The 25,430-nt window shown below is 40.6% G+C and overlaps 1 protein-coding gene across 1 annotated transcript in view; it reads left to right on the top strand.

The window, feature by feature from the left end:
- The window catches only part of LOC104509197 (endoplasmic reticulum resident protein 44-like), a gene marked incomplete at its 5' end in the record, with an annotated part of 29,881 nt that extends 7,319 nt beyond the window's left edge, over positions 1-22,562 (top strand). The window contains 5 exons of the mRNA XM_010151092.1: positions 4,960-5,032; positions 6,859-6,898; positions 10,206-10,321; positions 21,784-21,968; positions 22,443-22,562. Of these exons, the coding sequence (XP_010149394.1) occupies positions 4,960-5,032; positions 6,859-6,898; positions 10,206-10,321; positions 21,784-21,968; positions 22,443-22,562 (534 nt within the window). The remainder of the gene's footprint in view (positions 1-4,959; positions 5,033-6,858; positions 6,899-10,205; positions 10,322-21,783; positions 21,969-22,442) is intronic.
- Between the last annotated feature and the right edge of the window lie 2,868 nt (positions 22,563-25,430).

The raw sequence follows: 25,430 nt of genomic DNA on the forward strand, positions 1-25,430 counted from the left end.
CTGAGGACCAGAAGAGTAAAAATACATATGCCATCTCCTCCTCTTCCTTTCCCCCATATCAGCTACGTTTTGTCTTTGTGAATGCATTGTTCAATTCCTGACTTTTTTCCCCTCAGCAATGCATTCTGTGTGTACAAGCTGTCGAAATTCATTGGGTGTACTCTGTAGTTTTTGTCATTTTTCTATAGTGTTAAACAATTGTGAGTAGATTATAAAAACGCTTATCTAACTTGGGCAGATTCACACTCAAGTATTTGGTATTTTACTGTTCTACTGTATCTTTTATGTTCTTAGTCTTTTTCTTTCATAGTTTCTTAGTTTTACCTTCAGAATTTAGCAGTTTAAGGATATAAAAAGCACAGTTATAGAAATATAGCTAATTATCCATTATACAGGCATGGACCTGAGTTGCTTTCAGCTGTACTTACATAGCAAATTTTGGTTTTTAATTTTTTGCAAGATGCATTCTTCTGTGAGTTTGTAGCTATCTTGTGAGGTCAGGTGGAATTTTTTTGTCTTCCCCCAGTTACAAATGTGAACAGTCATCCATGTGTCCTGATGTAGGCCAGTGCAATGTAAAGTTTGCATTTAAAAGTAAAAAATTCTGAAGACACTTTTTTTTAACTAGTATGTTTTTCAGAACGTATGTCAGATACCTGTTTTATGAAGTGTGTAGCTGACATTCAAAAACGTCTTCCTCAAAAATGTTTTGTTTTCGCCCAGGGGTATCAAGCACAGGCCTCGTCAAAGGTCAGAAAATATTCTCAAAACAGTGTAGCTTCTTAGCAATTTAAATAAGAATTTGTATTACTTCATGCTAAATATTAATACTAGTAATATCATAAACCCCCTTGCATCTCATGGGACAGCAAGATTACTGGGTCAAAAGGATGTGTTTTCTTCCTTGCAGGCATTCTACCTTTATGAAAGCTTCAGCTGAAGTGAGTCTTGCATATTTATTGACATTTCTTCAAGGAGTGCTTTTTTTTTTTTTTTTTCCCCCTGAGTCTATCTACTCCCTATGAAGGTTTTGGCACCCAGAATTTAGTCAGTACAAAAAGTGTGTAAGAACGTGATTATGAATATACTGACAAAATAAAAATGTTCATATTTCTAGTGGAAAAAGTATTTGATTATCTTGGGTTTTGTGCAACTTCTGGGGAAAGATGTTCTTAGACTCAGTATTTTTCCACTGCTGCTTACCCTAAAGGGACAATGGGATATCCAGCTTAATTTCATTTTCACCTTCAATATATGAAGATGTTTGGGGTCTTCGTTTCAGTATGTGCAGCTTGCATCACACTTCTCCATAGGAGAAGTTAAGAAAGCAATCAAAAATTTTATTCGTGCTATAAAGAAGTATTACTTTTAATTTGTCTTTTCTGCACATAGCCTGGCCTACTAGAGGATTTTATTGGTTAGTAAGCCCCGTGCTTTGATTTTGCAGTTAAATATTTGCATTGCAAGTTAAGGTGTATTGTAGCAATCTACAAATGCAACTACAGTTCCTGATCTTTTTTAAATATATCTGCTGAGTAACATAGCTTATTTCCTTATTGCAAATAATATGCTTATCTGTGTTATGTTTAATTTACTCGTAATTTATCCTGTTAGATAAGGTTTGTGTTGCTGCTGTAAAATTATATTAGGAAAAGCCATGTGGGTTTAAGAAATTGATATCTTACTCATTTGGTATGTTTAGACAATGCAAGCTGCTGTACGCCTGTGAAAACAGTTTCACCAAGACCTGCTGCGGAAATTCTTTCCGAATATGAAAGCTGCTGCAGAGCTGTGTGCAGCAGCTAACAGGTTCCTGCTTTCTAGAGGCCTGTGTGGTTTGTCTGTGTACAGAAGAATTGTCCAAGATTACCAGCACAATAAGTAACTGTGTTCTTCAAGGGTATGATCAGAGATTCTTGAGAACTTGCAGGGCAGGTGAAGCCTTGGAACCTAGGTGAGTTTGCAAAGTCGCCTGTGGTAGGATTGGATGATGGACAACCTAAATGAATGTTGTTTTACTGTCCTTTATTGCCTAGAGCAATATTCCAGCTGTTATTGTTAATCATAGCTACTTCTTCAATTGTACACAAGTTACATCTAACCTAAGTGTCACAACAAAACAATATATGTGTACAAACTATGCCGGCTCATTCACTCGCTCAACTGACCCGTTACTACAGATGTAACTACTACTACCAGCACCTCCCCATAGCAGCACCATGAAGGCTGTCATCCCATGCACCACACAAGGGGTGATGGGGAGGCATCTACACTGATGGTTGCCATCAGCTGTCACTCATCTGGGGGTCATCTGACCAATGTGGACCAGGGTCCATATATGTAATGTCCCTCTGCAAAGAGTTGGTGGGGATAGAATTAATTTTCCTCATGGTAGCTAGCATGAAGCTGTGTTTTGGATTTGTACTGAGAAGAATATTGACAACATACTGATGTTTTTAGTTGTTGCCAAGCAATGTTTATATCAAGTCAAGGACTTTCTCAGTTTCTCATTCTTTACAAGCAGCTGGGAGGGGACACAGCCAACACAGCTGACCCAAACTGACCAACAGGATATTTCATGACATCAAACATCATGCTCGGTATATAAACTGGGGGGAATGGGCCGTGACTGTCGGGTTCTTGGGTCTCTCAGGTTCTGGCTCACTCTTGCTGCTTGGGGACTGACTGGGCATCAACCAGCAGGTGGTAAGCAGTTGTATCATTTGGGTTTTTTCCCCACTGTTTTTATTAGGTGTTATTATTAGTAGCACTGTGTTCATTACATATTATTAGTAATATTGTTAGCATTATTAGTATTGTTAACATTGTTAGCATCATCATTATTTTATTTCATTTATTTTCAATTATTAAACTGTTTTTATCTCAGCCCGCAAGTATTCTTACCTTTCTCTCTGATCCTCTTCCCCATCCCACTGGGAGAGGAGGGAGGTAAAGGAGTGGCTGTGTGGTGCTTAGCTGCTGGTTGGGGTTAAACCAGGACAGACTGAAGGCAGAGTCCTCCCTTCTTGCTGCTCAGCAGTCAGCAACACCAGCATCTTCAAAGGAACTTCCCCAGTACCGGCCTGCTACAACTTGTGTGTTGCATAGCTGGCTTAATCAGGTAGTTTTTGGCAGATCATGTTGTTACGCTGTTAGTTTCGACTATGGACCTTACAGCTCAGCTGGTTAATTTTGGTTCTCCACAGTCATCTTAAAGCCCCAGGTCAGACATTGGTTGGTTAAGTGCCACGGGAAGGTTGTGCCATGGCTCTTAGACCTGCATGTAAGATTAGTTTCTTCTCTACTTGGCAGGCGTGAAGCACGGGTACGTATCTTGTATTCCAGCAGCTGGTATGTTTTCAGCCTGTACCCAGCAGCCTCTATATGGAAAATACGAACGGGTTAGTATCTTCTTGGAAAAGTGGTTAGTGATCCATAAATCATATGGAATTGAAAAGGATTGCCGCAAATCTCACCTGTGTGCCGTTTTCAGTCATAGTTGGAGAGCTATTGACAGTGTCTCGCTGTGGAAGTCTTCCACAATTTTCAGAGCTGACCTTAATGAAAGCAGGCATCCAGCTTGTCCTTTTTTTTGAGGCTGATATTTGTTACATACTTGCAGCAAATTTGATAAATTGTAAACAGTGTCAAAGGTGGGTGTGCCCTGGGGGCTTGCTGCTTGTACTCATGGTTCTAGTATAGTTCCAGGGTAGGTCTCGGGCTCTTCCCTAAATACTGAGATCCTTATACTGCTGAATCCTTGTATCCAGCTGCTCTGTGTGGCATTATTTGGATGCTCTCTATGCTTCCAGCTAAGTTCTTCCTCAGTGTTTTCTGTCAGCTGTGCCTCTAGCCATAAGCAGATTTTCTTTGCAGCTGCAAGGAGTAAACTAAGTCTGCAGGAACATCGATTGTTGCGTGCCACCCAGTGTCAGCACGAGGCCTAATTCTTCAGGTATCGTTGTCAGTCTCAAGGCTCCCTGCCTGGCTCCTTGACCTGTGTGTTCCTGTTACTTCTCTGCTGAAAACTTTCCTCTTCCTTTCCTGCCATCTCTATCAGCTGAGGAGCCATAGATTCATTGAAGACGTGAGGCTGGAAGGCATCTCAGTAGAGGGTCTGGTCCAAGCCCTTGTCCAGCGTAGAGAAGTGCTGACTTTCTAACCAGGTTGCTCAGGATGGAAACATCAATGTTCTAGACCAGAATCTGCATTGCCCCGCTCAAAAACTTGTGCGCTTACATCTCAAAGCAAAAATAAGTTGTGACTCACTGATCTCTCTCACACCTGGGGTAGAGCAGTAACTCTATCCCCATTTTCCCCGGTGCGTTTTGAGATAGAACTAGACATGTTGCAGTGAATATGAGAGCGCTCTCTGTAAAACTGTGTGTTGCCACTGGGACTGAAGCAGTGTCAAGAAAAAAATCCAGGAGGGGATAAGACTGTAGCTAGTTGAGTTAGGTATACTGAAACTGTTCTCTAAAACGGCAATAAAAATGGGAAGCAATTGCAAGCTTTACCTAATGAGAAACTTTTTAGCCAGACAAGCCCCCTGTGAGTGACAGAAGGAATTACGTGTCTCTGGGTGAAACCATTGCACGTACACGCTTCTGGGCTCTGCGATATTGTTAGGTGGCTAAAATGGGGGTTTCGTTTCTTTGGAGCGAATTTATGAATAAAAGTTATTCTTCAAGGGAACAAATCTACCTGTAATATTTCTGCCAGCATAATAGAGAATCATGTGAGGAGATAGCCAATTTTGGTTAACTGTGAGAGATGTTGTATCTGTCAGTGGTGTTTGTTTGTATATTTGTAGTGCTGCTGTGATCTCAAATGTGTCGACTGAATTACAATTATTTTACTTTTCTCCAGCTTCTGAACTGCAACGTTTACAGTCATAGATATGTTTCTACTTGATTGCTGAAACTTTACATACCTTACTGGTTTACTTTCTCTTTTTAGGTGTCCTGGCTTTTTAGTCCCACAAGAAGTGAAATAACAAGTCTAGATAGTGGAAATATAGATGACATTTTAAGTGAGTACTTTGAAATTTTTTTTCTTTGCATGCCTGCAGTCCCTCGTCTGTGTGATTCTTGCGGTGTTATTAAACAAATATGTGTACCTTAGCTTTGAAAATATCAGTTGCAGTCGGCATAGAAGCATTAAATGCCTGTGATCAAAATTAGCTGTCTGAACTAATGTATTGTTTAATAAATCACTTCGTTGTAATCTCAGTGAGGATTTGAAGTGTCTAAGAAAATTACTTGGTATCTTCTTTGCAGATGGAAATGCCTGATTACATACCCAAAACCTGTCAAAAGAGCATTTTAAAATAAGTTCCCCCAAAAATAGCAGCAACTGAAGCCCATGGTGATGGGCCTTAAGCATCTTGCTTGTTCAGCTATGTTTTTCCTCAGGTTGGGCATTGTCCTGATTATGGTGGCTCATTGAAAAGAGACTCATAAATTTAACAGATGTGTATTCCTTGTTTGAAAAGTATGGAATCTGCCTGTATCTGGTTGTCTTCACAGGAAACAAAGCTATTACGTTGATTCAAGTATACTCAGGAAACATCTTCATAATCTTCTATGTGGGTCTGTACTAGAATCTGCCTACTATTGAAGGATTGCTTTGTGTAGTAAATGTATGGTTAGGTGATACCTGTTGGTAAATACCTTTCATACAGTGAAAATATAGAATCCTTTTGTAAAATGTGATTCATAAAAGGGAATGTATGCCAAGTGTTAAGTGTTTTTAAAATTTATCCTATTACTTTCAATAAATACTTTATGCCTCGGAGGTAATCCTGACTTTCTCTGCACTTGTTCATTTCCTGTTCACCACTTGTATGCCTTGCTGATAATGACTAAAGTTATGGTGTTAAGATTTTCAAAACTGTAGCTTTCCCCAGCCTTCTTAAGAGTCGTCTTTTCCAGTATGTTGTCATTTTAATCTTTGCTTGTAACTGCTTTGTAACTTTGTCAACAGTGCAAATTCACCTAACAACATTACTGCTTTATGAAGCTATGGCTAATACTCTCTATTTCCAGGATTTATTTCAAGGGTTTAGGGTTTATTTAATGTCTAGGCCACTACTACTAATAAAAATTAATTTACAGCATGGTTGTTACTTTGTGTAAAGATTACAGGGTTTTTGGGGCAGGAGACTTGCTCTTCTGGTTTTGGTATATTTTCCTTTCTTTTTGGTATGTAAAAAAATATAGGAGCATTATTTCATTACCTCATCATATACATCCCTATAGTACTGCAATTTTTTTCAGTGTCCCTTAGCATGTTTCTTTTCTTGGGAGTGAAGGTTTCTCTGCTGCCTTTTGCTTTAGTATCTGGTTAACAAATAAGGCAGGTAAGAACTGACCAGAGCAAGTTGCACAGGCAAGCTGCATGTTGTTCATTCTTCTAACCCAAATAGTTGACATTTCAGATTATAACTGGTTTTTAAACCTTATGAATAATCTATATAATGCTTAAAAGATACACTAGGGTACAATTTCTGGCTTTGAGTGCCTTTATTTTAAATCCAGAATTACTTTTTGTCTCCTGTTTCACTTATTTACGTCTTTTGTGTCTTATACATTAGACTTTATAAATGTCAATGTTTAATGTATTAAAAAAGTCAATAAAATACTTGACTGAAGACCTCTCATCGCTTTCCCATTTGGTATAGATCATATTTCAGATTACGCTAGCAGTTTTCTAGCAGTCAGACTAAGCTGTATGCTGAATAAACTAGATATACTTGCTTTTGTAGTTTTTGTGCATATTTTTATAATCTCAGATAAAAACACGAAGAAGTTTGCCTCACAATGTGACATTGGGTTTTTTCTTTTTCTTTCCCCTCAGACAATGCAGATGTTGCTTTAGTTAATTTTTATGCTGATTGGTAAGTTACGCGTTTCTTTTTCTGTGTTTAAACTTCTGTCTTTAGAAAAACTGTCATGTTTGGATATAGTTTTCTAATTGCAAATGGAGTGATGTGTTGCTTTCAAACGAGTTCCTGCCTGGGTTTTTCAGTCTTGAGTACTTCCCCGTTTGCTCTTCTGCCATCCTTTGTTTCATTTGGGGCTCCTATCAGAGGAAAAAGGCTTCTTACAGTAGTATGGAATAACATTCTACGTAATACATTTTTTCCTTTTTCCCTCTTATAAAGTCAGATTTTATTAACTTTTTTGCTCCTTAACATAGGATAGTTCAAAATGTTCCGTTTTTCCCTCGTCTTCTGTGTTGGTCCCATGTGTGTGTGCTAGAAAGAAAGGCTTGAAGTTACCCCAAAATCAAATACTTCTCTAATCTGGAAGACCTTCCAAGTAAGGAGCTAGAGAAGTTATTATTGAGGGATGAAATCTGAGCAGCTGCAGAAGGAAAGAATTTGGGGCCAAATCAGTTAGACATTGTGAAAGACATACTTGGAGGGAATGGTTTACTTGAAATTATGTATTAAAAGCATATGAAATTAAAATAAAATACATAAGGACTGTACCCATTTTTTGGTTTTGAATGTGTAAGAAGGAATTTTAAATGTTCTTTTCTGCTCCACCATTAGTATTTTCAAGAGAATTTTCAGCTAGGAATAAAACGGAAAAATATTTGGGGAAAATAAAAATTAATATGCAAATAATATAGAAAATGAAATTAGAAAAAGAAATAATTTTCTGCCTTCCTTGATTAAAGTGTTCTTGGATGTAAATATCTTTTATACAGAAAACAAAGTACACACTTCAAATATTTCTCACCTTGATGTTATGCTTTGCGAGCATAAAACATTGGCCTTCAGAATCAGAGATCATGTAGGTGATTAGACTTCTGATTCCTGTCACCTCTTTCACATCCCGTTACATGCCTAGGTCTGTGGGTCTCTGTGGCCTGGGAATAGCAAGCGCACAGAACCCTGCGTGAAGATTTTACGCTCTGCCTTTACTCATAACTCATTCTAGTAGCAGGCTAATTTTAATAGGGTTTTGTAAGCGATTTTGAAAAATTCATACCCAGTTTTTCATATAGAATGAAGTTTTTAATAAGGATGTCTTTAATGCCTTCATTGAAACTTTGCATAAAGGTAGGCATTGTACCAATCTAAATCGGCTTAATACCCGTTGTGTGTATCTCTGTCATTTGATAGGCAGTGTTTACATCCAGTTAGTTTGCATCTGTTCGTTTGTTACCGCAGGCTAAACTGATGCTAGGCACGTTCAAACCAATAGAATTTTTCTTTGGGGAGATTGCATTCTTTTACCCAACAAGCTATTTGTTTGAAATGTCTTTCTTTATAATGCTAGTACCACTAAGCAACTAGTTAAGTAAGCAACTAGGTCTGATCTTGTACCTGTTCTGTATAGAATTATGCTATAAAGGCCGCCTTTGAAAATAAGTAAGTAAATGAAACTTAAGATGGTTATTTTCAGTTTGGGATCTGCAGATAACCTGGTGGATCAAAGACTACTTCAAAAGGTTTTATTAAAGATAGCCAAGGAAAGCAAACCGGTAGAGAGTAAATCGATACACTGAAATCTGGGGTCTCTGTTGCCATTGAAAAATAATTTTTGGATTTTGCAAACAATGACCTGTAGGAGGCTAAAAATCCATGTTCTGATGCTTCTGTGATATAGGGAAGGTGCCCATATTTTAAAACTTGATATGGCAAGGTAACCAGTGTCCTGTTCAGGACCCTCTTAGCACAGCTCTTTCTGCAAATCCCCACTGTTACCCAATCCCCTCTAGAATAGGTTTGCTTTGAATTTAAAGGTTTGCGTACGCTTGCAAGCTGATTCACATTATACTAGGCCGTAATTTTAAACCATTACAGCCTTTATTATGATCATTGAGTGTAGGCATTCAGTAATAACTGCTCAGCATAGCATACTGCCAGCCTGTGATGTAATGTGACCTTTGAATGAGAACAGGTCAGTTTTGCTGCTGTAGATACTCTGCTGCAAGGGTGGAGGAGAGTGAGGGACAAGGAAGCCACATGTAACACATGCATGCTGCATAAATGTGTAGCATACAGTTGTGCTGCCAGACTCAGGTTTCTTTTCAGAAAATGGCCTTAAGCCTTAATTGCATTTGGGGGGCAAAACCTGTGTGTATTTGGGGGGCAAAACCTGCCTTTTCACTTGAATGTTTGCTGTTGTCATAACAGCATCCCCAGGCTAGCGCTGTTAGGTTTAAGCAGGGCTTCACTGCAGGCTGGTTTATTGCAAGACTGTTCCATGAGGCCTCATTCTGACAACTTCTACGGTGCTGTTATATGTCTTCAATTTAAAATTCTGCCATGTGTTTAGAAGAACGGAATATAAAACAATTTTATTGACACACTAGTAATGGGCTTGTGCACTAATGTTGACACATTAGTAATGGGCTTGTGCACTAATGTTACCTTAAACTCCCCAAAGCCACCAAAGTATCTTTACAATCCTACAGCCTTTTCCGTGGGCAGAAAAAGGATTTGTTTCAAAATCTGACATGACTGGAAGAAGGGACACATGGGATTCTATGTTCATAGTGCTGTAGAATCACACCGAATCACTAAGGTTGGAAAAGACCTGTAAGCTCATCCAGTCCCACCACCAACCCAACACTGCCAGACCCACTAGGCCGTGTCCTAGGCGCCAGGTCTACACGCTCCTTGAACACCCCCAGGGATGGTGACTCCAACACTCCCCTGGGCAGCCTGTAGTAGCAGTCTGTTCAAATTCTAACAAACTTGAGCAATAATATAATAAGCAATACTTAAAACTTCTATTGTTGACTCTAATGAAGTTGTGATATTTCTTGAAAGTGATTGATGGTGAATGTTTGAATCTCAGCAATCCAAGGAACTTGTTTTACTATGTTTTTAAAATTACTTCCCCAGGGATAATTTGGGTAGAAAAAAATGAAGCACAGATTATTAGAATGGAGTGTGTTTCCTAAAGGCTTATAATTGATCAATGGTGTTTCTTAAGCAGATAAAGCAAGGGGACACATCTTCAACTATGTTCTTCTAGAATCATCATTTCCCCTCCACCCCTGGAATTGTTCAAGTTACTTTTAAACCTATTTTTATCCAGTCAGTTACTGGGATATTTACAAGTAGATGTTTTTTTTCCAGTAGCTTTTTGGTTTTCCTTCAAAGATGGAAAAATTCCCTGAGTCATCAATCAAAATATTTCAAATTAATATTTTGAAGTTGTGATTTTGTGTTCTATCCGCAGGTGCCGCTTCAGCCAAATGCTGCATCCTATTTTTGAGGAAGCCTCTAATGTAATTAAAGAAGAATATCCAGATAAGAATCAAGTGGTGTTTGCTAGAGTAGACTGTGATCAGCATTGTAAGTAAATCCTGATTTAGGTTTTTCTGTGCTATCCTGCCATTAGGATACTCACTGTATTGAAGAATATACTAGTCAGCAGTCTGAAGTGTAAGTTGGACATGCCCCATCATTTAGCAGAGACAGGGTTGCTTGTATACATCAGTGAACCTGTTCTTCCAAATTTGTCAGGACGATCTCCAGTGTTGCGCTCTCATTGCATCCATAAACATGCATTTATATCTGTTCGTCCCATCTCATTTAACAGGGAAAAAAAGAGCTGAGGTTGTAAATTGAACTGGCTTGCTGAGGGGTCAGAGAAGCACTAGTGCTACAAATGGTGCAGGTCTTCACAGCCAAGAAGAGGGAGGGACAACCCTCTGTTATCAGCATCAAGGTGATGTTCTGCTCAGGTCTTCCCTCCAACTAGGAGTCATGGTGGGCTGTAAGCTGACTCTTGCACAACCAGGAGGGGATCAGAGCTTTTCTGCTTTTGCTCCTTGTACACATGCCAACATATGGTTGCTTGTTAGGGTTCTCGCCTCACTCAGCATTACATGAAAAACAGGCCAAAACTTACTCATTTTATGCTGGTATTAATTCCAAAAGTTGCTTTTTAATCCCATAATAAATAAAATGTGAGGAACATCTGCTACACATGGTGAGACAAATGGATAGTACTGACATTTTTATTATCGTGCTTCTTATGCTATAAAAATCAGCTTTTCTGTTTTATGCTTCTAGAAGAACAGCACTTGCAGACATCGTTTCTTTACAGTGGCTTCTGATTCCCGAAGAGTAGTTCCAGTTGCAAGTGGCTTCAAATCCCAGAAATTCACTTCTAACCAATACTGATTATAATATTTGGGCTTTACAAAAATGTTAATTCGTAAGAAGAATCACAGTTGGAAATGTGAGGAATCGCTGTACAGAGTTATGAGTTCATAACTGCAGCATATCCCTGGGACTTACTGTTGACCTAACAGTTTTGGTTTAGAGCTTCCTTACAAAAAACCTAAGGAGAGAACCTTATAGGACAGAAAAAAAATTGCACATCTGTGGAAAGTAACCGATTTCATTTATCTCTTTCCCATTTTGACAATTTAATTTTCTTGGTGTTAGAGAGGATTTTTCCCTATAGTGAGAATTCTTGAAGCAGCTTGGTTCTTACTTGCAGATTTAAAAGTAAGTCCACTTGAGCATCTTCCACTGGCACCGTTTTGTGCTCTGTTTGGTATGCACGCTTGTAGTTGTCCCACAGTAAGAGCACCTGTCTGGCCATCTTGAAAGAGATCTCAAGTATAAAAGGAAAAAAAAACTTTTAAGGGAGCAAACAGTATCAACTCGGTTTCTGACATGTAAGATGAGCTGATTATTGAAAATGTCAGGAGTGGCCAAGGAGATTCTGGTTTGTCCCTTCCCAAAGATCAGTAAGACCAATTTGCGATCAGAGGAAATCTCTGGGATTAAATCTTTGAATCACTGTGACACTGGACCCCCTTTATAGCTTCAGCTGGAAAAGCAGCACGTAAGTGTTCACCTAGGATATGTGAGCAGCTTTGAAGCATTCTGCTGTGTTGGACTGGTAGGGATGTGTTGAGGAACCAATACAAGGTTTGAGCGTATGTGTTCTCGAAGGGCAATTCCATTAGACACGTGGCTGTAGAATCTCCTCCTCTGAGCAGATCTCTCTAGTGCCTTGAATACCGTGTGGAACAGTGCATGTGTGTTAGTGCCTGTAGCATTTCCAGAGCAGCAGCGGAATGACAGGGGTGTCGGCACTTAATGTGCTTCAAGATGGGCTGTAGTCTCCTTGACCTAAGTCCAGTAGTATTTCTTCTTTCACGTTATAATGTTGTTTCTGTTGAGTGAATACTTACCTCCTCCTTCCTGAACAGCGTTTTCTAGAATCATAGACATTTTCGGGTTGGTGGGTTTGGGGTTTTTTTTTGTTTTAGGGGGAGGTGGGGGAGTAGTGTGTGTTTGTTTGGTTTGGGCTTTTTGTCGTTTTGGGTTTGTTCTGGTTTTTTAACCTGGGATAACTTCCCAGATCTCAAATACTTCATTACATTTTCAGCTTAATTCTTTTTCACACTTGGTGTTGTCTTCTAATCGTTTGTCTATATGGTGTGTGCTTGGGACATGTTAACCAGAAGCATAGCATTCAGTATTAAAACGTGCTATCCTTAAAAGCCAATCTTCAAGTAAAGCGGTTACTCACCCGAAGGATTTATGTTGGAGGCAGAGCCTGATATGCAATCTTTGATGAAGTTTTCTTACTAAGTTTTTTTTTGTCTGTCTTTGTTCAGAGATCATCTGCAGGATCTACACAAATAAACTGCCTCGATCTTAGCAAGCGTAGAAAATAAATGCGCTTGTAGCAAACATTGTGACTGGTTTTGTATCAACTTATTAAACCAGTCACTCTACATACTTTAAATTACTTTTACATATACTTTTGTATATATTCTGTCACTTTCATCAGTGATAGTGTCTCAAGTTATCTTGAATCAGCTGTGGGGGAGGGGGAGATTAAGGATATCCACGCTTCACTTGATTATTATAGTTGTCCTGAAAGTCGGTGTTTAACAGTCTGGTTGGCTCATCTTTTCATTGAGTCAAGATACTGACAATGAAACTTTCTAGAAAGTTCTTACTGTAGTAATCCGTAAAATCAGCCTGTATTGTTGAGTTTTATTGTGGAGGGTTTACATTAGTCTGTATTTTGTATGCTGCAGCTTCAGTTTCTTGGGTAAGTCAGTTTTTGGGCTGCTGGATGCCCAGTGTTTTAACTGTTGAGATGTTCTTATCTTAAAGTTACGTGCCTAAGACAACTTCCCACCCACACAACCCCAAGTATTTGAAACACTTTAGAAGTGTTTGGGGTTTTTTATCCCCTATTTTACCTTTGTTTTTTTCTTAGGTGTTTATGTGTTTTTTAGCAACACTAGAAGGTTTATGCCAATATTTTGGGCTTTGTTATACCTGCAGATTTCATACCACTAGTAGTTCGCTATTAGGATGATGTTCTAGAGATGGTGAATTATTTGCATTACAAATGATCTGTTTCTTTTTGAAGCCAAGACTCTGTAGGGAATCGAAATAGTTGATTTCAGGCCACTCAAAAAGAGCTTTCAGAATGGTCAGCTGAGCACAGATACTTTCCATTTAATGCACTATTATTGAAGCACACTGCAGGGCCCAACAGCTGACACCAGCTTCTGAGGGTAAAGCAAATTAAAGAGAATTATTGATGCACTGCCAAGTGTTTGATGCTTAATGCCAGAAACATCATTCTGTCTGCTCTTATAGCCGATATAAAGATGTTTTTTCTGGAAAGTGATAGGTCCCAATGTGATTAAATAAAAAAATCTAAATAACAACACAATATTAAGCTTCTCTGTGTTATATTTTCTACCCATTTATAATATTGTGGAAGATGACTCGCACGTTTCAGTTGTTATGAAGTCATCAGGCTGTTTATAAGCTGGTGTGGAACATGTAGTAAATCTGTTGAAGCAGGTACAGCTTCCAAGACCTCATCCTATTGTAACTTAAGTTCTGCTACATTGTTTACTGTTAAAATCTTTGGTCGATTTGGTGTGTTCGGTTTAGTAATTCGCGTATGTTAAAAATCATGCACCTCTCTTCTAAGTGTAATACCTAGTGAAAAGTGGCCTTCCCTACAAAATCATAGATCTTTCTGCATATACATGATTACGAAGATGGGGGGGGAGTTGCTTGCTTGTAAGTGTTCTGTGGGTTTCTTTTTATCCTTTATGCTAAGTAGCAATGTTGGAAACTCACTTGGTACAATGGATTCCCTATGTTGCTGTTCTCTGTGAGTGAATACTGCAGTATAGAAGAACTCGTGTTTCTGGAGGAGAGTTTGTATTTTGTACAGTGTATGAATTCATTATTAGGAGTTGTGGTACAGAATTCTTATAAATTAAAGTATATATTGGGGTTTTAATTCTGCTGCACCATTATTTCCTTTGGTTTCTCAGTTTACATTAAAAAAAAAAAGGTATCTAGTTTGGGTAGGTCTTTGTGCTTCAGAACAGAAAATTACTCTCTGGTGGGGTGTTGAGAGGTGCTTGGCTAGGCAGTCAGTTTAGGGAACTCTTGTTCTTTCTCTCAAAATGTGCATGGGTGCTGCTGTCATTCAGTCCAGGGAGCTGCTAATCCCTGGGTCTGGCCATTTCTGCAGTGTGTGCTAGTGTTGGTCTTCGAAGTGTTACTGAGATTGTATTGCTACTGTGCCTTTGCTAAGCAAAATAACTCGTGTAACAGATTTGGAGGTGCACAAATGAGCTGGAAACTGTAAGCAAATAGGAGGCTTTCATTGCATTCACTTTGCCTGGAAAAAAAAAAATCGGTGTGTAAGAGTTATTTTTGGATGAAATAAAAAGTGGAAGTGATTCGGAGAGGTGGCTGATGGCGCTCCTCAGGAGAGCCATTTTGTTAGCCTGTCAGAAAAGGTTATGGGATGCCTACTGATGAGGCCCCACTAAGAGGAAGCATGGCTGTTTTGAATGCTCCTTTGCAGCAGAAGGTGGTCTGGATTTGCTGTTTCCCAGCTTCCTAGTAGCAGAGTTTGACGTAGAACATTGATTGCTTCTCTTGTACCTGTTTTAGTCCAACATACCGAGTCACCAGTGTCTCAGTCATCGGGGTAGGATGTCTAGTTTAGATGGTCTCTGAAGTTCCTTTCTAATTCTGCTTCCCATGAATACTCCCAGGTCTTAACGATTGTGTGCAAATGTCACAGGAGGAGCAGTTCAGCTGGCGAGAATTAATGCTGTATTAAGAAATACTTAATAATAAGGTGAATGTAGGGCTGTATGTAGAAAAGTAGGAGGCAAAAAGGCCTTTTTAAGTGAACTTGAGAGAGAAAAGCTTGAGCAACTATAAGTAAAAAGGTGTACTTGTCAATGATGGATTTCACGTCTCATCTGTGGTGTGCCTGGGCAGGTAGGTAGCCTGAGGGACTTCAAAAGACATGATTAATCTCAAGGCAGCAAGCGGAATACTCATTTGGTAGTACCACCTTCAAACACACAGCTGAAGGAATTTGTTACCGCTGAAATGGAAAGGTATTGCACAAGGGTGACGAGGAGTTAAGATGATTTGACGTAAAAAAATGACTAGTGTTAGATCCAGTAAATTCAGGGCACACGCACTCGCTCTCTATAGCTATGTAACTCCTATAACCATTGTGTGAAAACAAAATTAGGAAGTGCAGTGGCCTGGGTTTGTGCTGGCTCTTCCTCAGACAATGTGAAGACTTTCCTTAGAAAAGGGGCACTATGAGTATTTTCAGAAAAAAGTTTTATGGGCTTTGAGTTTTGAAACTTTGATTTTCTTCCAGATAACTTTTCAGGTGGTTGTAGTCCTCTCTTTGGCATGTGAAGTGCTTCAAGTGGTGCCTTACATCATGAGGTGGGCGTTTAGGTTAATTAGTATTGTTCAAATCCTGATGGACACATTTTGTGAGAGCCAGTCCTGTAGACTTAAAATGTAAGTATTTCGTTTGGTGGTGGTATGAATCACAGAATCATAGAATGGGTTGGGTTGGAAGGGACCTTAAAGACCATCTAGTCCCACCCCCCCTGCCATGGGCAGGGACACCTTCCACTAGACCAGGTTGCTCAAAGCCTCATCCAGCCTGGCCTTGAACACTTCCAGGGATGGGGCATCCACAGCATCTCTGGGCAACCTGTTCCAGTGCCTCACCACCCTCTCCGGGAAGAACTTCTTCCTGACATCTAATCTAAACCTCCCTGCTTTCAATTTAAACCCGTTACCCCTTGTCCTGTCACTACAGGCCCTTGTAAAAGTCCCCCCCACCTTTCTTGTAGGACCCTTCAGGTCCTGGAAGGTGCAGTAATGTTTCCCCGGAGCCTTCTCTTCTCCAGGCTGAACAAGCCCAACTCTCTCAGCCTGTCCCCATAGCAGAGGTGCTCCAGCCCTCTGAGCATCTTCGTGGCCTCCTCTGGACTCGCTCCAACCGGTCAATATCCTTCTGATGTTGAGAGCCCCACAGCTGGACGCAGCACTCCATGTGGGCTCTCACGAGAGCAGAGTAGAGGGGAATAAAAAATCATGAATGATGACTCTGGAAGACTAAGACAGTGGGCTGGGTTGATGGTGGGATGATACCCTGACCCTCGACAATACTGCTGGTCTCTCAGTGAGACGGACCTTCTTAACTATATTGTGAGTGGGAGCCTACTTCAATATACTGTCTTCGTGCAGGTTTTCCTCTTCATTGTACATTGAATTTTAATTTGGTGAGAATGAATTTGAGATTCTCATTGATGTGATCTGATATACTAGCTGAGCTCTTTGGACAGTGTGTTGTGGTGTTAACCTAGAACAGTGAAGCCTGAAAGCCTGAAGCATTCTGAGAATCAAGTCAGAGGCTGCGTGCTTACTTGAAGCTGTTGGGTAACGTGTGTACGTGCCACGTGAGAAGCCTGACGTGCAAGGCTCAGACAACAGAGAAGTGGCTGATGGTGCACGAGAGATAATAAAGCTATGGATCACACATGATAGTCGATAAAGCGTATTTTCTTGGAGAATCTTGCTCAGAAGATGATGTGGGAAATGGTTTTAGAAAACGTGGGTGTAAATGTCAGCCTTCGTGTAAAACCTTATTTCAAAACAACAGTAAAAGTTGCTGCCTCGTGCCTATCCTAGGAGACACCTTTGCTCTCTCTCCAGTCGTTCAGGAGAAGTATCGGTACAAATCATCTGTGAGGAGAACTGAATGGCTCTGAAGGCATTCCCATTGGAGCGTGTGGAATGAATAGTAAAAAGCAGTCAGGTGGGTCAGTTTAGGAATGGTTGTGTGCAAAACAGGGAGGAGAGAATCATCTGAATTCAAGTGTTACTGGAGCTCTGCTTGAAACTTCTGGTCTGTACAAGACGCGAAGATGATCAGGTGCGTGAGTAGCTTCCTCTCATAACCAGTGTGAAGCTGTTCTGGTGGCATGGACACCACGCTTGCGATTTACTGGGTAACTGTGCAAAATACGAACTCAAGGTTTGTACCTTTTGGGTTTCTGAGGGTAAAGTCATAGCTGAGAGGTCTTTTTTTCTTCTTTAGGTAGGTTACCCTTACCTATTTCAAATACCTCTTTTCTTCAGAAAACGGGCAGTGAGAATGTCTGGAAATATTTTTAAATTTAATTTAGGATTTACTATAACTAATGCGATCTTTCAGTGAGTTCAAACAATATTCCATGTATTTGCATTGTGTATTTCCAATTTTAATAGGAATATAATTTTGTAGTTGTTCAGCTTATGCTAACTCTACCTGTATCAAATGCCAGGGTTTAATGAAGCATTTAAGGTTTACTCTTATTCAAACAATTTTTCATGTACTTGCATTTTATATTTTGTAAAAAGATGGTTTTCAAATACTTTCTTGTGTAGGACTCTCATTTCTCTGTTTTAATTCAAACACCAGTATTCATGGAATCTCAATCTAATTTGTAAAGAGTTCTGACTTAGGAAAGAATGTTTGAATTCGTTCTTGACAGTGGGCATTTTATTGCCATTAATCTTTTTATGCATCTTCAGCACTTGATGAAGAGTCACATCCCTAAGGACTGAAATCTCAGTCTCGGAGACCCTGGAAGACTCTCTGAAGGGCCATTCTGCAACACGTGCATCCTCATATTCCTATGCAAATAACCTGAAGGAAAAAGTCCATGTTGTGAGACAGAAGTGTAGTTTTGGTGTTCCATTGTTGTGGAGTTCTGTAACAGTCTTTAACCTCAAGTGTGTTTCTTCAAAGCCTTGATGCATAGTGCTCCTTGTCTCTTATGGGACCTTGGCCAAGTTTGGAAGGCATCCGCGCCGTGAGACCAAAGGTCCTTCTGTCACCAGGAGAGAAGGGCAGCGAATGCCTGGTTTGCCGGCGCTGAGCAAATGTAAAGGGTTTCCCCCCCGATACACTCGCCACCTTTGTGCCGGCAGCTCTTGGGTGCTTTAACTAAAAAGTGACAGCGTTTGAAAGGAAGAAAAAAGTATTAAACTAATAGTTTGTTGAATATATTGACATCTTCCCTTGAGGGATGTGTATTAATTTGAAATAAAAACACTCTGAGGAGATAAATTGTCTTACCCTTAGTTTTAATTGCAATTAGTGCATTAAGAAACTTCTGTGACTGTTAGGAAACAGGTCAAATCCTTTCTTAGTCAAAACTGATAGGCTGGATTCTATTTTATTTAGGCTCGTTAGGAACTGGGCTTCGCTGGTGAAGCTTTTAAACTTACTGGTTTGAGGGGTGTTAAAGAACACTTGTGGAGGAGACCTGGTTCTTACTCCATTGCTGTGCACATTCTGTTTTCAGTTCCCAGACTAGTTTGAGTGGTGCAGCTGCTAGAAGCATTGTTTTCAGTAACTAAAGCTGCAAGACATTAATGGCTTTTTAACAGCAGCTAAAACTGATTTTTTTTTTTTTCCACTGAGTGTTCTCCAGACAGCAGGGAATTAATTATTTTTGTTGTTATCTCTTAAAGTTCCAAAAGAGAGAGCGAGCTGTGTGTGCTGGAGGACAATTCCAGGCACAGTTCCCCAGGGAACTGACTTATTTCCAGTTGTGGAGGATTTTGCAGCTGAGACGTGTTTTAGCTGCTCAGCTTTCAGCACTTTGGTCGTGGCAGCTGCCTCTAAATAACGGCTTTCACAGGACCCTAACCCTCTCTAAAGAAGTGTAAGACAGAAGGCAAATCTGCGTCATGGTAAACATGTAGTTGAGAAGAAAGGACATTCTTGTCAGAAAGGATTAGTGTTTACATCGTTCGGTACTGTGCCAGATACACTGACGGACCCTCATTCGGTTGCCTTCCTGCTGTGGGCCGATCCGGGTGTACCCTTGGACTTCTGAGGAGTCAGGGAAAAGGAACAGGCTGCGCGTTCAGTGCACGCTTTGGATGTCTTCCTCTCCGTTGACTGGATGAAACGTCTCTCTCCACAAAGGGCAGATCGGTCCACTGAGGTTCTGTCTCCCTTTCCTTGAGAGAGAAAGGGAGGTGGGGTGGGTGTGGTTGGCGGGAATGAATCCCCTCGAAGGGTTAAGCAGCTCTGGAAGGTGGGCAGACTGCTCACAATTTGGGATTCAGTTGTATTTAAGTGCAAATGTGATTGTGGTTTAGGTGAACGACATCCCACCCTGTAATACAAGACAGCCAGTTTCCACAGGGGCTGTGAGATTTTGTTGTTTCTAGATAAGATTTCCCAGGGAGGAGTGAACAGGAGGGCATCTATAAACAAAGCAAAAGGAAAGTAATCTGTTCTCATGTTTGTTTGTAGTCTTGTTTTCCTAAGAATCCAAAGCGTATCTGGCTGCCTTGTTTCTCCAGTCCTTCCTGGAGGGGAAAAAAAAAATCCTTGAAGCTTTTTGCTGAACTTCAGTCACATCTGGAAGAGGGGCAGAAGCTATTAAGTAGTTACAAGCTTTCTGGATATTGGAGATGTGTATGTCGCAAATATTGCTGTAAAAACTCGAGGCTGAGGGGTCGAGCTCAGTGTGCCATGAACCACTTGCTGCTTACGTGTGTGTGCTGGGTTCAGTCAGGAAAGAGTTAACTCCCTTTACCGTGGCTGCTAGGAAGCTGTTCCTGGATGCAGGGAGCAGCACTGATAAGTTCTTAGCTGGCGCTGGGGAATGCCTGCACTGAATTCAAGGTCTTTTCTCCGCTTCTGACACTGCAGCTGCATTCCCAGCTCTCGCGGTCTCGCTACAGACAGTGCAGGGCACAGTTCAGGCACCTGACCCAAACTGACCAAAGAGGTATTTCATTCCACAGTACATCATGCTGGGGGCAGAGGCGAGGAGGGGGTCCGGGAGCCATTACTCTCTCCCTTACTCGCTCTCATTCGCTCCCATACACTTGCGAATCCTCACCCTGACTCCTGCGTTAGCTGCTTCGCTAACTCCTGTGCTGGCTTGTTCGTGAGGGAGTTGGGTGGTTTGTTTACTTTTCCCGGTCATGCTATCGCTCATAGGGTTTGCTCAGAATCTGCTGCGGCAGCACTCGGCCTGCGGCCCTCGGCCTGCGATCGCTCTCGGGCTGCGGCTCTCGGGCTCTCTGGGTCTGACTCCCACTGCTCAGCACCTGTTGTGCATCGGTCGGTGGGTGGTGAGGAATTGTATCGTATTGTATCATATGTTTTATTTTCTATTGCTTTAATCACTTCCTATTAGTAGTACTTGTATATATGAATTTAGATTTAATTAGTAAAGAGTTCTTATCTCAATTTTACAAGCTTCCTTATTTCTTTTTCCTCCAATTCGTCCCCTCCATTGGAGGAGGGGAGGGGGAATTTGTGAGAGCGGCTTCGTGGTATTTTGCTAGCCGGAGTTAAACCACGACAGTGTGTTTCCCCATCGACGCGTAGCTGGGAACTAGCTGCAACACCTATCGCACCTTGCTGCGTCCCAGTGGTGAAGCAGACTGGAAAGGGGTCAGAGAGACCCTGGAAGTACTTGTGGTGGGATGTAGTGATGAGCCGTATTATTGCCTTAGTACTGACTGAAGATCCCACAGATCTTCACAGGGCACAGGACACACGTGTGGGAAGCTGGGCTTTCTTGCTTCTGCTTGGCTTTCTTCTTTGCTGCTTTTCTAATTTTACTGTAAAAACTCTTTCCATTTTTGTTTTAAATTCTTTTACATTTATACATCTTGTGAATGAATAAATAACTGCCCCGTTATATGAAGGTGAAAGCAGCGCTCCTAGACTACACATGAAGGCAGATACGTGTTACTTGTGTGAAGTTCTGTGCAGTCCCTGTCTAGCGGAACGCTGGGCTGCCCACGCAGGTGTGAAAGAACAACTGCCTGGAAGGGAATGCTGGCACTGAATGAGCAGAGAGGTGTTTGCCTTAATTCTGAAACCCGAAATCTCTTGTTCGTTCAAAACCCGAGCAGCTCAGAACTGTAACAGCACTCGTCTGGCCTTCACAAGCTACAAGAAATACCTTGCATCGGGTTCACAGTCTCTGAAATTTAAGCCATGACAGTTGTATTGCCAGTACTGTAACTGAGATAAAAATCATACTGAGTTTAAAGAAAAATAGGAGTTGAATTATTTTATTAAAGTTTTCTCCTGTGGATTGATTAACTGAGATCTGGCAAGCTTTTAAAATTCTCCTGTTCTTGTTATACCCTGAAACTGGCTTTCCTAGTTGTTCAGAGGAACATGAGCATAGCTGACAAAGCCGAGTCTTTACTTACCCTGCATTTCAGTCGTGGTTCTTCAGTAACGATCAGTGCATGCGAGACATACCCATTCTCTCCCCTGTAGCGGTGTTTGGGCTCTGGTTTTTGTTCTTCTCTAAATATGTGGAACTGCTGGTTCCCAGGTTGCACTTAGGTGCGCACATACGCGTGCCTAAGCTGCCATGTTCAGTGTATTTCTGTATTTGTAGGGCTTGGGGTTTATTTTCTCCATTTCTTTTTTGCAGCGGATATAGCTCAGAGATACAGGATAAGCAAATATCCAACTCTGAAACTCTTCCGGAATGGAATGATGATGAAGAGAGAATACAGGGGCCAGAGATCTGTGACAGCAATCGCAGATTACATCAGGCAGCAGAAGAGTAACCCTATTCGGGAGGTCCAGGACTTGGAAGAAATCAGTTCTCTTGATGTAAGTCCTTCAATTTTATTCCTTCTAAATACATATTTTAATGTTGAACTGATGAAATGCAGTGTATTTGAAGGACATATTTACTCCCTTTTTTTTCCATTCAGAAATGTTGCAACTGCCTTTTTTTTTTTTAAGTGGAAAACTGGACCATTTCTAGCATTACAAATTACTCCAATATAATCACTTTCAACTGCACTTATTTTGTTACAATAACTGCACTACCAAATAGCTTATTTTACTTTTAATCATTTGAAGAGGATCATATGTTCTGTTTGACAAGAAAACTTCTCGTGTTTTATTCCTGGAAGAATATTTGCAAGGATGCTTCTCAATATCGAAAACGCAGAAAAGCAGTGGGTTCTTTAGAGTTATTTACTGCTGAATGGGTGGCACCTCTGTATTTGACATCCTTAGGGAGTAATGATAGTTTTTGGTAATTTGAGGCAAGTTCTAATTTAACCTTTGTTTTTACAGCGCAGCAGAAGAAACATTGTTGGATACTTTGAGCAAAAGGACTCTGACAATTACAGAACCTTTGAAAGAGTAGCGAATATTTTGCATGATGATTGTGTATTCTTGTCTGCCTTTGGGTAAGTTTTAAAATTTGTTGATTGCATGACTTCATTATTGAAATTATGTTAATGAGTTGCATATAATATAATTGAATGGACTTCTTCAATACCCTCAGTGTGGCCTAACTGAAGAGACTAGACCGTAACAGATAAAAACACTGAGAGGAGGATAGGAGGAGGGGAGAGAGAACTCGAAACCTGTTTGCTCTGAAATCCAACTTTTGATTTTTGCCTTCTTTTACTTTTTTTCAGTCCTTGTCAGTATAGTTTAAATGTAACTGGGGAGGTTTTAGGGAGGATGCTAGACAGTTGCATCCCAAAAACCTGCTTCTTTGGAGGGAGAGGGGAACAAGTAGGGAAGAGTTTGAAAACTTTTTGGCAAAAAGATTAATTAGCTTTGTAGACTGAGGAACTCTTTTTGCAACCTCTTAATTTTTTTTTTTTCCTCCTTTAAAATATGACCACTTTTCTAGCAGTGTTTTTCCTTCTTTTTGCACGTTTTTTTCTTTCTTTTTTTGCCTGTAAAAATAATTCAATAGCTGCTTGCTCGTTTCCTCTCAGCGTTGGGGGAGAGGACCTTCTTCCAAAATGCCTGATGTCTGTGCCTGGGTTTGTTCAGTGCAAGCTGGATGTCACTGCACATGGCAGCAGTTTAGAAAGGCAGTTGCATTGATGAGCTACGTGGTGTAAGTCGGGAATAACAACCAACAGAATTCAAATGTCCCCTTGTTATACAGATTTACAGCAATATTTTAAAGTATTGAGAGATCTTCACTGGAGGAAAAAGAATTAATTTGGAGTGATTCCCTTCTTAAGTAGCATAATGAAATGTAATTACAGATTCTTTCTGTAATGTACCCGCACCAGCCAATTTAAAGTGATTGGGCATTAATGTGAATGCAGCACTTTGCTCTCAGTTGCAAGATCAGGAATTGGCATGGGTTACACTAGCTTTTATACTGCATACAGCTGACCGAAGAGGTTTCTGAAGTGGGTGGAGTGAAGAATAGCAGAGACTGAGAGGGTGTATCAAGGCAGAAAAGGTCCCATCGATTTGAACAAATGATGCCTCTTCCAAACTTTTTTTTTTTTTTTGAAACACTGTGTGTTGGGGAGAGTATTTGTAGCATGCAGGAATAGATAGAGCTTTCCTCCAGTTCCCAGTTAGGTGTCCTATCGCTGTGTAAGCAGCCTTGGCTGTGAAAGAATAATCAAATCTTGTAAATCTGTCAGTCTTATCCCTAATGGGTGGCTGCTCTCTCAAGTGTTTTCTGGTGGGTGAATCCCATCCTTGTTCTCAGGGCAGCCAATCTCAGTTGCTGTTAGAATTTTAAATTATTTTTTGCCCCTTCAGGTGACTTTTGAGGAATGCCTTTTTAAAAATCATTAGTGAGATAACAGTACTTGTAAGATTCTCTCTTCTGTTGTTTGAGTCTGTTCGTCTTTGGTTTTCTATTTGTCAGCTTTGTCTAATGAGGAATAGTCTTCCACCACTCAGCGTTGGCATTTGGTTGTTGGACACCGTTCCGGAAGTAGTTTCTATGGGGTGCTTTGGTTTTTTTCTTTAGATATAAGCAATAAGAAAACATAATGGAACAGATCAGAATTTGATCACTTCTACCCTGCGTGTGTAACTACAGATTGCACATCCGGCTTGCAGTTGTTCTCTTCTCCAGGCTCCCTTTCCCTTTCGAGCCTGGAGCTGTTAGTGTTTTCAAGCGCAGCCTTCCAGGCAGCAACCTCGGAAACGAAATGTTTTTGTTTCTGAGTGGCTGTGGTTCTCAAGCTTCCTAAAAATATATATGTGACAAGCTTTTTGAGGGAGATAAAGGCTGTGTAACAGCGTTTTGTATTCAGATTATATTTAATGGGGAGCTGGCCCTCATCAGTGAAACTCTTCTGCCTGAGCATCCTAACAGCCCGTGGGAGGGATTTTAGGTCTCGCTATGGCCCAAATTCAATGGGTATATCATTTGAGAGGTGTATGGTAATGTGAGCTGTCATGTTCAAACTTCTAGTAAGCTGAAATAAACTCCAAAGAATCAATTTGACAGGGAAAAAAAGTTAATTACTCTCTTAACTTCTGTCAAGGCAGAACTGTTCCCTGCTATGCCAAAATTATTCTGGCTTTAGGTGCTTATAATAGCCTCTTTTTAAACTGTATTAATGGTACTTAGTTGCAGACCACCTTGATGCTTAAAACTATTCTTAAATCAACTGATCCTTACAATTCTGTTAAGATCTGAGGTGACTGCAGAGCAAGATTGATGAGAGAAGACTTGTAAGTGGAAGGAGAGAATAGGAATACTGATGAAGAGATATTAGAGGTAGATGTTAGAAGCAGAACCAGAGAGGGATAAATCTGATATGTTTTGTAGATGTGGAACAGAATGGCCTTGTGCCAATGAGACATAGCATAGGGAGCCAAATGCAGAAAATCAAAACAAAGAGCCAAAAAACACTTTTATCTTAAAAGGCTCTGATGAACTGTAGGTAATTCATGGAAGAGAGTGACGGATCTAGGAACTGTTTTAGTTTTATGTTGGCAAATATGGGGGGGGGGGGAGTTGTGTGGGTCCAAGAGGTTTACCTTGTGCATAACTGTTTCAAGAAAGACAAAACTCAAACTGAATCGTTTCCATTTTGTTAGTTGTTTGCAAAAGGTATATCCTCAGGCTTTTGGGCTTGTCACCTCGTGTCCCTACTTTTGAGTTGTGCGAAACAGATCGGCTCCTGAAGTGGAAGAACACAGACAGGACCTTTTGGTTTCCATGGCAGGCTCACCCTAGAGCCTATATTTCATTACGGATTATCAGCAGCTTACCAAGCGCTCGTTGGGCAGGTGGCTTCTACGTCCTCGCTTTTTAGATGGACCGCTCGGTGGATAAAG

Source organism: Eurypyga helias, unplaced genomic scaffold (genome assembly GCF_000690775.1).
Source record: "Eurypyga helias isolate BGI_N326 unplaced genomic scaffold, ASM69077v1 scaffold9240, whole genome shotgun sequence".
Lineage (NCBI taxonomy): Eukaryota > Metazoa > Chordata > Aves > Eurypygiformes > Eurypygidae > Eurypyga > Eurypyga helias.